Source organism: Phaethon lepturus, unplaced genomic scaffold (genome assembly GCF_000687285.1).
Source record: "Phaethon lepturus isolate BGI_N335 unplaced genomic scaffold, ASM68728v1 scaffold16938, whole genome shotgun sequence".
Classification (NCBI taxonomy): Eukaryota; Metazoa; Chordata; class Aves; order Phaethontiformes; family Phaethontidae; genus Phaethon; species Phaethon lepturus.
Window position 1 is genome coordinate 53,410 of NW_010558485.1, and position 12,556 is coordinate 65,965.

Sequence of the window (12,556 nt, forward strand, 5' to 3'; positions counted from 1 at the left end):
GTTACAAATGGAATATACCAGTGAAATGGAGACTTGGGAGTTCAACAAATTATACTTTCTACAACACATCAGATTCTGCAGGTAAACTTCCCCTTCTCTTGTAAGAGTAGTGAATAGATAAAGCTTTTCAATGTCCTTAACAAGAAATAAAATACAGAATAACTTTCATGCTTTTCAGTTTTCAGATCTGGGAACCAGCACACAGATTGGTTGCGCTGAAGTTAGTAGTTATTTCTGCAGTAAGATGATTATTTCCCCTATACACACATTATGTCAATTTAGGCTCAGTTCAGTAAAGTGCTTGTGTTTAAATCCAGTCCTATTCAAGGAAGCCTCTAAGCCTACTCTTAATTATGATGTACTAAAATCAATGGGACTTAGATACATCCTTTGTCAAGTCTAAGAAAAGAGATGAAATGGGAGGCTGATGAATGCATCTGTGGCATGGTAAACTGGCAATCTGAGTTCAGTTAAAAAGCTCCAAATGATTAAACACATTTTCTAATCCTGATTTCCGGAGTAAGGAAATACCTACATGGGTATTTTTCATGACTGTTCTATTATGCAATCAAATATGAATTTCTCATTCTATAACTCTAGTGGCCAAAAATGGGGGAAAAAAAGAAAAAAGTTACTGACTTTTTGAATTTTTAAATTTTGTCACATGTTGGAATTTCAGAAATATCACAATCAGCTCTTTTGAGAACTTGTTTGAATGTTACCTATTTAAAATGTAATTTGTCTTTTGTTCTGCTTTTTTTTTTTATCTGGTTGCTTTTAGTATCCAAAAGCAAACAAAAAAAGTCTTATGTCATGATACAAGTCAGAGATCAACGCAAAAAAAATTTCCTTCTCTAACTTCCACATGACATTACAGTGGGCTGCAAGGGGCTATTAACTTGACAGAGCCTGCAAAGGCATGATTAAGTGCTTACTTCCACACCCATAAAAATCTCAGCTAGTAGGGCAAACAGCAACAGCATGGAAAAAAATGCCCTTTAAAATACCTTGTATGGATCATTCAAACAGAAAAGTGACTTTAACTCCAGCCACCCTCAAACCACAGACTGAAGACCACTGCTTTCAATGGACAATAGAAAAACGTTCATAACTGGCAGCACCAACTGGACCAGACCAAGCTTCTAAGAAAGGAACATTTTTCAAGGATTCATTTTAAATGGGAAATTCCTTAAACATGAGTGCTTGAGTAAAGTCTCAACCTATTTTGTAATTCCTTTATCTATAGCTACAAAAACTGAACCAGAGAAGAGTACAGGGAAGAAAAATCTTAAAAAGTTAGTTGAAATAAACTGAAAAATGAAATGAATGGAGGATAAAATATGAGAACTTTAAAACTAATAGTAATCATGAGGGTGAAAAATATTTTAAAAGAGATATTTGAAAGAGCTGTTTCTTTGCAATTTTTTGCTTTTTACAGTGACAGTAATTTTCACCATCCTCACCCTCATCACGATGATCTCCGTTTTACATTTAACAAACTAGCTGGCCCAAGTAATCACCACAATTCACTATTCTAAGGCAAGTGCTGGCATTCATTAAAGTCTATAATAACTTATCTTTACTCACAGCCATTTAAAAAATAAATAAATAAAATTAAGGTTTGGATGTTATTTTGATATTCATTAAAACCAAACATTACTTTTGGAGTTAAGGAATCTCCAGTGAGCTCTGTGTCATATAAGATGCGCAAACCGATCACTGTTTGTTTATTTTGCAGGAATTATAATAGCATCACCTCCTAATACTTTTGTGAACGTTAACCCAGATCACATTGGATTCTATCGGGTGAACTATGATAGTCAAAACTGGGCCAGGTTAGGCACTCTTCTGGTCAGCAACCACAAAGTGAGTGTCATAACATTAGCCTGTCTGGTGGGTCTCTTATAAAGGTCTGCAGATGCTGTTCTTTTTGCAAATAATCTATACATTCTTGATCACTCTTTTCCTCTTTTCACACAGAGTTTTTCAGCTGCTGACCGTGCAGGGATTTTGGATGATGCCTTTTCTTTAGCAAGGTAAACTAACTCCCTGCAGAGATTTCAACACAAGTTTTTTCATTTTTCATTGCCTATTAATTAGAATTAACTCAACTCAGGTGGTTGAAAGAAGATTCCTGAATTGGTTACAAGTCTTAATTATTTATTGGTTTATGTTGTCCTCCAAAAGGGGGTAAATTCAAGTATGCATTGGCAACTTGCAGTACCAATGCAGTCAAGAAAAATGCTCCCCTTCAGTTCAGTGGCAGAAAAAAATAGGGCTTTAATTGCACAGGTCTTAGAAAGGGGTGTTTTTGCCATGTAAGTAACAATAATAGAAGCACTCCAGAAGAGGTTAGGTGTCCAGAAAATCAGAGGCATGCCTACAATGCATAGCATGGCATTAGGAAGTTACCACCTCAGCTATCTTATTTAGAAACTTGCTTGGAAACTTCTAGCTCTTGTACCCAGCCACGCTGACACAGATAAACTTCAGGCGACCTTCTGTGACAGCCTGTTAAGTCTAAATCTCCTCAGCCTTTCAGGATGTCTCCAGAACTAGCAATCTCTTTTTGTGTAAGAGAAGTTAATGTAGTCAGTTGAGGGCTATCCACTTCTGGGCACGCTGGGCTGCTACACAATGTGAGCAGCCTCCTCATGGAAGTGAGAGCTCCTGCAGTTGGGCATCGATCAACAGTGATCCTCGGTGGTCTCTTCGGAAAACACCTCCCAAGTTGCATTCCAGACTATTTTCCCCCTCCCCAACTTTATTATTTCAGACTGTCTAAAGTAAATATTGTTCTAATATCTTTAAAGAAGCAAGTCCCCCAAATTCATTGAAATAACAGAAGTTATGTTTTCTCCTTCCACAGATCTGGACTTGTGAATTACTCTGTTCCCCTGGAGCTCACAAAATACCTAACAAATGAAACAGACTATTTACCTTGGCATAGGGTTATATCATCTGTAACTTACCTTGCAAACATGCTTGAAGATGATACAAATCTCTATCCCGGTTTCAGGTGATGAAGCAAAAAAAAATTCCTGCATTGGACCACTGGATTTGACGGTTCAGGATCTGTAACAGCAATAATATTGAAGTTCGAGTAATTTTCAATTGTGCTGAGCTATCACTATTTACTTTTTGTTACTATACTCTTTTAAAAAGTGCTGAAAACTGCTTAGTACCAATCTCTGAATCACCTGGATTCTCAATTCAGGGCTATGCACTTGGAGAAAAGAAATTATGCCTGATTATTCTTATAATCCATCACCATAAGTCACAGTACAGATTTTTGTTAGTCAAGGTTGTTCTGCATCCAATAAAGAAGTATGTATAGGGCAACAAAATCTCTGACACCTGTCCTCAGCATGAAGGATGGCTGTATCTCATTGTGGCAGTGAGCAGGTTTATTAGTTGACCTAACATGCTAAACATGATTTAATAGTCACTAAAATAAGTATGTCCTGAACTAAGCATTATCTCTGGAAAACAGTTGTGGCAGTGTGTCCTTGCTGTGCCCCAGCCTTCATTTGGGAACACAGACAAGGCTGGAGAGAAGCAGGTTGCCTTTGTCCTACCTGCGCATCAGTATTGCAAGCATTCAGACTTGGCATGCCGTGGTGATCTGGAAAGGTTGTGTGTGTGCATGTGTTATTTTTAAGAGAGATGCTAGTTGTGGGAAAAATGAAGGACCATAAACTAAGAGCACAAATATACTATTATTTATTTAAAGAAACTACACAAGTAACCAATTCTCTTTTTTTTTCTACCTCAGGAATATTTTCGCTACCTGGTAAAACCCATTGTGGATCAACTGCACTGGAATGATTTTGGAGGCCATTTGGAGAGGTTGAACAATCTTTTTTTTTTCCTTCTCATATTATTGATGGATTCAAAGAATACTAAGCAGTAGTAAAATACCTCTCTCTCTCTTAAAGGCTTCTTCGTGCATCTGTTCTAGACTTTGCCTGTAGTGTGGATGACACAGAATCTTTGAACAATGCTTCTCAACTATTTGAGCAATGGCTACAAGGAAAAACGTGAGTGCTCACAGCTTTTATGGCTGGTGAAGAACACGGCATGTGACTTGGTCACAGACCTCAAGTAGGAAAGTGGGAAGAATATTCAAATACTGTTTCTTTATTTTAGTATTCCTGTAAATCTCCGACTCCTAGTATATCGCTATGGGATGCAGAACTCAGGCAATGAGTCATCATGGAATTACATGTTCAAGAAATACCAAGAAACTTCATTAGCACAAGAAAAAGAAAAGCTGCTGTATGGCCTGGCATCCGTGAAGAACATCACCCTTTTGAACAGGTGATTTAAACACACAAAGATTTTTCTTTATCACCATTTGCTCATTCCCCTCTCCTCTCTCCTGTGCTGTCATTTTTGTCAGATTGCAGCATGAGGAATGCAACACATTTTCAAGACCAGTTATCTAACACCCCCCTCTGAGATTGTACCATAGTAGAAAAAAAGCCTTGCTCCTTTAGTGAAAAGGTATTGAACACATGGTAGTTTCTGCACACAATCAGCAGCCTTCAGCTCTTCCAGCAGTGCCTTCACCCTGTGTAATTTTAGCTGCCTAATAGTTAAGCATCAGGAGAAAATTAGTCGTCTATGTTTCCTGTGTAATGAGTGAAGGGAGTCAGGACCTCCAGAGCACTGTTTATCCCAGACCAAGAAAGGGACTTAGAATCAATGGGAAGAATTGCTTTTGGGTGTTGCCAGTCATCCTTGATTGGCTACAAAGGGAGTTTGCTTAGATTAGAAGTCTACCTTCTAAGTAGCCAAAATTAGGCAAACAACCTTGAGCAATTGTTACTAATAGTCCTATGAAGGCATCCATGTGAAGTTGTAATGCTCCCTGAAGTGTGGTGCAGAGGTGCTTGAGCTAGAACCAGAAATGATGTATTCATGCCGCCATAGCAGCGATGGGGAGCCTGGATACTGCCCCAGGCTGGTCCAGCTGTCCGACTGGGCGAGCATCTCCCCAGGCTGCCGCTCTGCATAGACACACCAGCTCCTTTAAGCTTATTGTTGTGGTTTAACCACAGCCAGCAGCTAAGCACCACACAGCTGCTTGGTCACTCCCCCACGGTGGGATGAGGGAGAGAATCAGAAGAATAAAAGTGAGAAAACTCATGGGTTGAGATAAAGACATTTTAATAAGCAAAGCAAAAGCCACACATGCAAGCAAAGCAAAACAAGGAATTCGTTCACCACTTCCCATTGGCAGTCAGGTGTTCAGCCATCTCCAGGAAAGCAGGGCTCCATCACGCGTTATGGTTAGTTGGGAAGACAGATGCCATAACTCTGAACATCCCCCCCTTCCTTCCTCTTCCCCCAGCTTCATATGCTGAGCATGACATCATATGGCATGGGATATATGGTACGGGATATCCCTTTGGCCAGCTGGGGTCAGCTGTCCCGGCTGTGTCCCCTCCAAGCTTCCCGTGCACCCCAAGCCTACTCACTGGTGGGGTGGGGTGAGAAGCGGAAAAGGCCTCGACTCCGTGTAAGCAATAACAGAAAACATCTCTGTATTATCAACACTGTTTCCAGCACAAATCCAAAGCATAGCCCCATACTAGCTACTGTGAAGAAAATTAACTCTACCCCAGACAAAACCAGCACACTTATCAGATAACTTTGCATGTAGTTGCATCATGTAGCAGAGATGCAAGCAAACACCTTCACCAGGGCCATTCACCACTTTGTTGGAGCCCTATCTAAATATCATAAGATGGAGCAGTCTCTGCCCGGAAGAGTTCCAAGTTTAAACAAGATGAAACTAGATGAAACAAGGAAGTATTGGAGATTCAAGAAGAGTGAATGTAAGAGAGTAATTAAAATAGTGGTAGGATGCAGCTGTATTCCTAGATCCTTGTGACCACAACAACCATAATATAAAGCCATTCTGTAACTGCTGGCACGATTAAGACATGGATTAATTAGCTAGGTCAGTCTATATTTGCAGAAAATAAAAAATCTCCCCTAAAGCAGGGAGAACTTGTCTCTTAATTTACTATTAAAATAATGGGGAAGGGGAAAAAAGCAATCAGATTGAGAAAATTGTCCTTACATACAGGAAAAGAGAAGACAATCCTTAATCCTACAACATCTTAAGGGTGTTCTGCAGCTCTTGCTGTGAAGCCATGACCATGCTGCTCATCTCCTTGCAAATGTGCGTGCTAAGGGATCCCTCCACTGTCAGTCAAAACCATTTGTGCTGTAACTGGAAGCATAACTGCAGCACTTGCAGGCACGCTATGCCCAAATGAATTTTAATTTTGTGTGGATAAGAGTTTCAGAACAGACAGCACAGGTTTCAGTGTGATTAAACCACCTGGGTGTATACTCATGGTCCTTATAAGATCTTTATAGCCTGGACTACTACTTTTTTGGCACTTGTCTACCCAAACAGGCTGGACTACTTACTGATCCAGTCTTGTTTTCACTGCTTGATTAAAATAAAGGAATAATAATGGGTTTTGCCTATTTTCATGTAACTTAGAGACATAAACCCTACTTAGTTTCTAAAGAGATGCCTAACTGCTTAGATTTCTTTCAATACAATTATCTCTTGACACAGTTATCAACAGATACTTATGTTATAGATCAGTGTTCTTCACCTTTAAAATACTGTAGGCAAAAATAATCTTCCTGCTTGGAAATCAGCTGTAGACGGTAGTGGCAATTACTTGAGAAATATAGACATTAGCATTGCATTTTTTCTCATCATCATCAGTTAAGTCACCACTGAAAGTGTTAACTTATTACTTGCTTTCCTTTTTCATGAAAGGTTCTCATTGATTCTTATGGCATTTCCCTTAGGTATCTGAAATATATTTACAACACCAGCCTCATCAAAAGCCAAGATGTGTTCACAGTCCTGAGATACATCTCGTATAACACCTATGGGAAAACAATGGCCTGGGACTGGATACGACTTAACTGGCAGTACTTAGTTGACAGGTACGCTAATGAACTTATTGGAAACTTTAGGTCTACATCCATCTGTATATCTTGTTATATGCTATGCTTTTCTATATTTTCACTCTACAGTTATAATCACTGGCCTTTGCATAATGAAAACTGAAAGCGTATTCAACACTTTATATCCATCTGCTATGAAAAAGTGCTTTGCTGCTAACTTGAAAACCATTATTTCCCTAAATGATCACTACCAATAAATGGTGATTTAAAAGTATAGAAAGTTCTACCAAGAAATCTGGTTATAGCATGGCAATTAGTCAGTCATGTTTCCACTCCTTCTATTGATTTCATAAAAAGAAGGCTGTATAGAATTTTTTTTAACTCCTAGTGGTAACAGCAAGTATCTGACATAGAGATGAGCAGTGGAAGTAATAGCAAACCTCTTAGCTTTGCTCCTCTGTATTTGAGTGACTTCTGTCTCCTTCCTTCTCCTTTCTAAGTGCTTGGTGAGGGCACAGAAGCAAAGCACAGCTGCAAGCCTAGAGCTGTGAACTGGACAGCATTTGTATTGCTGAGCAGCATTACACCTAATTTTAAGCATGAGACGATAAGTCATCAATTAAAAAAAAAAAATCCACCAGAAGAGATCACTCCATTAGTAAACATATTTGAGAACAGCACAGATCTTGTATAGGAGTACTATTTTTCAAGTATTTTAAAAAATGCTGAAATCTGAGTGCATCTGTTTTATTGTAGCACAGTTAGAAATCAAAGCTTCGGATAATTACTTGTGCCTTTTCTTTTTTAATGCTTTTGCATCAAACACCATTTATTAAATTGTTTTTCTAGATTCACTATCAATGACAGAGGCCTTGGTCGAATAGTAACTATCACCCAAACCTTCAACACTGAGCTCCAGCTTTGGCAGGTATGGTGACAGCTTTTCTCTTAGTTTTAAGTCAATATACTCAACAATCTACTGGCCAGGAAACTTGACTTTTTATCCTCTAAATGTGTAAAGCAGCGTGAGTTACTGTAAAACTATTCCAGTGCTACTAGGCTGAGCTTAAATATCTCTCCCAGCCAAAACTGCCCTTGACCAGGTCCCTGTAAAAAGCCACTTGCCCAATAGCAGCATTATTTGCTTTATGTCAATTCTTTTTCTCTCTCTTTTACAGATGGAAAATTTCTTTGAGAAATATCCTAATGCTGGGGCAGGAGAATTGTCCAGGAATCAGTCAATTGAGCAGGTGAAGAACAACATTGAATGGCTAAAAGCAAACAAGGAAGAAATACGAACGTGGCTAGAAGCACAGTTAGGCCCTTAAAATCTTACTTTGTTAAAAATACCAGGCACTCATTCTGGGCACTGAGATCCTCAGAGATAGTTAGCAATGTGGATTTCTCACCTAGGCACCTTAAAGGACCAAGGCCTAATATTTTTTCTGCAAACTCAGGAGACCACTGCCAGAGCAATGTTTATGTAGTTGCTGATCCCAGATCCTGACAGCACTTGTGTGCAGGAATAGCTTTATGTTTTGAGAGATGAATTTGTCTGAACAAATAGGACAAATGTTTAAAGTTACTCAAGGCAGAAGTGATGGCAGAACTGGGGTCCTCGCTGATCAAGCTGATCTCACTCCTTCCACATACCACTCTGAAAAGCTACTTCTTGGTTCGCACAGAGGTATATCTAGTACACTCAGGGATTCCTTTCCAAGTACACTTCATAGGAGCTTTCTCCTGAAGGAAAGAGAATTAAGCAGTAATTTTAACATTGTCTGAAAATCATTCCCTATATTTATAGCCATAAAAATTCTACACTTGGGATTTAGTTTTGCATTATGATACTACAGAAAGGCCAGTTAAGCTTCCCTCTCCATTGATTTTTGAAATTTAACTACCAGTACACAAGGGATCGATATTATCAGCTTCTTTTTCAATATTAGTTGGGTTCTGTAGCTTGGGGTAGGGGTTGTCTTGGTTATTTTTTCCTTATTTCTAAATCTTCTCAAAAGAAGAACTTGTGGCAGCCATTACTGCAAACAAGATATGTGATACTGTCTTTTTTCTTAGAAAATAAAATAAAATAAAAAATCTACCTGGAAATCTCAGTCTCTTTCTAATAAAGTGGTAAAACTGTCTGGCTTATAGAAAACTAGCTGTTACATAGCCCAGCTATGCCATACATAGAGTTTCAGTGACTTTTGAGGAGGAAAAACCTATTATCTCCTCTGAGAAAATACCAAAAAAAGGGCAAATTCAGGCAGAGGAGGCAGATGAGTCCCGCTGCTGCAATTCAGTCTACTGCAGAAGCACACGCAGCAAAGAAACGACTCTCAGCCCCAAGTCCCTCTGCCACTATGATGCCGGAGAAGGCAGCGGGGCCACTCTGCCTGCCTCTCCCAGGCTGGGAGCTGGGGTGCCTTGGAGTCCCCAGGTTTCCATTTGCTGTGTGCTGACACCATCAGGCAGCAAATGTGAGCATCAGTCCCATCCTCCTTGACTTCTTCCCAGTATTCTGAGTGGAAAGGCACAGCAGAAGGGAACCACCTAGAGCCAGTCCCTACCCAGACACCCTGGGACAAGGACCAAGGAGCATCTAACAGTAGGTAGCCCTGGGAGACATGAGGCACAGCTGTCAGGAAACTCTGAAGCAAGATGGGAGGACAGAAGCATGGAAAGCACTTCTCTTCCCCTCATTCTGCAATGCTATTCAAAGGGAAAGTTAGAGATGTTGAGGAGATGGCTCTAATGTACAGAAATCCTGGGGTACAGGCTCTGCATGCCTCTGGGCCTTGGTACGGCACAGAGGGCTCCAGAGAAGCTTATATAGTCCCAGATAGAAACACTTCACCCCATTCCCCAGGAGATTCAGGGCTGGTACTGTTTTGGGCCTCTCCCTAGATACCCAAATAGCTGCAACAAGCCCAGACAGATCTGGTGACCAAGTCAGTTGTCCTGTCAAAGGAAAATGTCAGTCATTTGCCTTCTGCAAACAAACCGGGATTTTGACTAACAGTGGTTACAACTCGCTACAGATACCAGCTGTTCTTTAAGGTAGAGAGGTGGCAAAGGGCCAAACAATCTCTTCCCATTTTCTTCTTGCTCAGATTCACACATAGAGGACAGTGAAAGTGAAGCAGCTGCCCACACCCAAACCACCAGCAGCTCAGCACACGGGGAGCAGGCTGTCCTTGGACAGCTGCCCGCTCAGCAGGACACACACCAACTCGCCTTCACGATTTTACAGTTTCGACAAGTGAATTGAAGGAGCAGAAGCCAAACAACAGTCTTGGTTTCAAGGTCACAAACTGGTCTGGTAGCACCACACTGTAACACTATCAGCGTGTTGTATCAATAGTATGATCAGCTCAGGACAATTTTCTGTGCACTGCTGGTGCTGTATGTTTTAATTAAAAGTTTTTAACTCCAACTGGCCATGATGAGCAACAATGCAAAACCGATATGAAGATGTTCAAGCACATAGCTCAGTTGTTTTCCCTTTCAGAGAAGATTTAATGAAATTTGGCAGAAAGAACTGATACTCTAACTATTCATCGGCTTCTGCCACCATTTATTGTAGGAAGAGAAGTATGAGTACTATAGGAATGACACAAGATAAAGTAGTTACTTTAAGATATTTATATCCTTTGTTACATGAAGCCCCTACTATCACCGAGTGGGATCAGGCTGGCCAACATTGTTGGCTACAGTAGTAGGCTTTCATCAAGGAAAACATAACAAGTAATGATGATTTTCTGTGGTGCTGGAAAGCTATAGCAAAAGTAGCCTTCCTCCAAACCACAGAAACATACCACTGTTCAAGACAAGGCACATATTAGTAGCATTGTGTATCGCCATAGTAGAAAAAAATTTTAAAAGTCAATCAGAGAGAGACAACAGAAAAATACCACTGAGGCAGAGAGAGCAAGAAGCCAAGGGCAAGCCTGAACAACTATTGGGCTTATGACCCTGAGTGAATGAAGGAGAGAAGGGGATTTAAATAGTGAACCAAGCAGTTGCTGCCTGTCATTTGATTCTCACTCTGGTCAGGAAGACGGGACCATGTGCAGCTTTTGTGCCCAAGCCACACTGGATCAGAGAGACATTTGACTAGTGCTCGGATACTTTTGACGTTACAGAAAGTTTAGCTGCATTTCTATATTGATCTTAAGTGAGTAGGTGAACATGGAAATAAATCCAAAAGCCCTGGAAGAAGGCTGCTTTTATGGTAGGGTAAAGGTTCTGTCAATTTTAAATAATGTTCTCTGGATTATGCAGTGCTCCTGCTACCTTTAAATGGCTCATGGAGAATGTACTGTATGGCATGTGCCTCTTTCAGACTGTTTGTCCTAGACGGATAACAAATCTGGTACATGCTAAATCTTTCAGTCAGAAACTAGTGCATTTGCAAATGGTCTGTGATAAGCTTAAGAATGCCAATTTGAAACTGAATCCAAAGAAATGTGAACTGTTTTAAAAAGAGATAATTTTCCCTCGGTCATTCGATCAGCGAGGAAGGAATTTCCACTGATAAAGCCAAGTGAGGGAATGCAGAACTGGCTGGCCCCTTAGATCCACACAGCTTTTTGAGGCTCTGCGGTTCCTGTTGTACCACAGCAAAAGCTATTGCACGCAGTGAGGTAGAGAAACACTTTGAGTAATCAAAGTGTGATGTGGTGGAGTTAAAGAGGGGCCACTTATGACTGTTGCAGTGTTGCCTTACACTAGCTCTGCAAATCTTTCTCCTATCAACCACAGCTGTGCGTCCTATGGAGCCTGAGCCTGTGGGCCCCCAGGAGGCTGTAAGCCTGATAGGCACATGAAAATGCTTTATCTTGATGGTTCAGGTAAAGAAACAACTGAAAACATTGTACTACTGCATAGAACAAAAAATGAATACCACCAACAGCAAATACCAAGGTGTCTACAACTCCCCAACTGAGTCAGTTTCTAAAACAGCAGTTAAGATCACTACAAAGTATGCAGACATAAAAAAATACCATATACGTATGGTATGTCTCACTGTTGAAATATGACATGACTAGGAAGGATCCCTCCAGTCTTCCCAGAATGACCAGTGCCATTTCTTGGCTACCATCCTTTTGGTTGACGGCATCTTCCAGCAGCTTTTGGGACTCAAGGTGAAAGGGAAGAAGCTAGCTTGTGATGGGCACAGGAGAGACTAGCTAAACAGGGTCAGAAGGATAGCACCTTATCCTGGTGCTAGCAGCAGCAATACCATACTGCCAAATTAAAACTTCATCTTGTGTTATATGTATCCAATTATGAAAGTCAGTCAAACAAGGTTATGCTTGCTTTCGCAAGTGTTTAGGCAGAAGCCAGTTGACCTACGGCAGCTGCATGTATGCCTGTATGTGGAAAACTGGTACAGAAAGATATTGCTATATGAGACTAAGGAAATGTTCTTCAGCTCACAGGTACTACAGAGGTTCATATGGCCACCCAGATATCTGAACTTTTCCAAGATGCTCTTCAGGAAAAAACATGAATCTATTTAGAAAAGCATCTGAAATGTATTTGGTTCAGAGAAGTCTAAGAGTTTCTGGCTTTCCAGCATATATTCTAAAGAGTTGCGGGGGAAGAG

At 40.4% G+C, this 12,556-nt stretch overlaps 1 protein-coding gene across 1 annotated transcript in view; it reads left to right on the forward strand.

Moving 5' to 3' along the window:
• ENPEP (glutamyl aminopeptidase (aminopeptidase A)) overlaps positions 1 to 8,685 on the forward strand; it is a 38,057-nt gene extending 29,372 nt beyond the window's left edge. Inside the window, exons 11-20 of the mRNA XM_010293080.1 lie at positions 1 to 81; positions 1,739 to 1,866; positions 1,981 to 2,036; positions 2,870 to 3,018; positions 3,774 to 3,849; positions 3,939 to 4,040; positions 4,150 to 4,320; positions 6,844 to 6,984; positions 7,795 to 7,873; positions 8,124 to 8,685. Coding sequence (XP_010291382.1) covers positions 1 to 81; positions 1,739 to 1,866; positions 1,981 to 2,036; positions 2,870 to 3,018; positions 3,774 to 3,849; positions 3,939 to 4,040; positions 4,150 to 4,320; positions 6,844 to 6,984; positions 7,795 to 7,873; positions 8,124 to 8,273 — 1,133 coding nt within the window. The 3' untranslated portion in view covers positions 8,274 to 8,685. The remainder of the gene's footprint in view (positions 82 to 1,738; positions 1,867 to 1,980; positions 2,037 to 2,869; positions 3,019 to 3,773; positions 3,850 to 3,938; positions 4,041 to 4,149; positions 4,321 to 6,843; positions 6,985 to 7,794; positions 7,874 to 8,123) is intronic.
• The last annotated feature ends 3,871 nt before the right edge of the window (positions 8,686 to 12,556 follow it).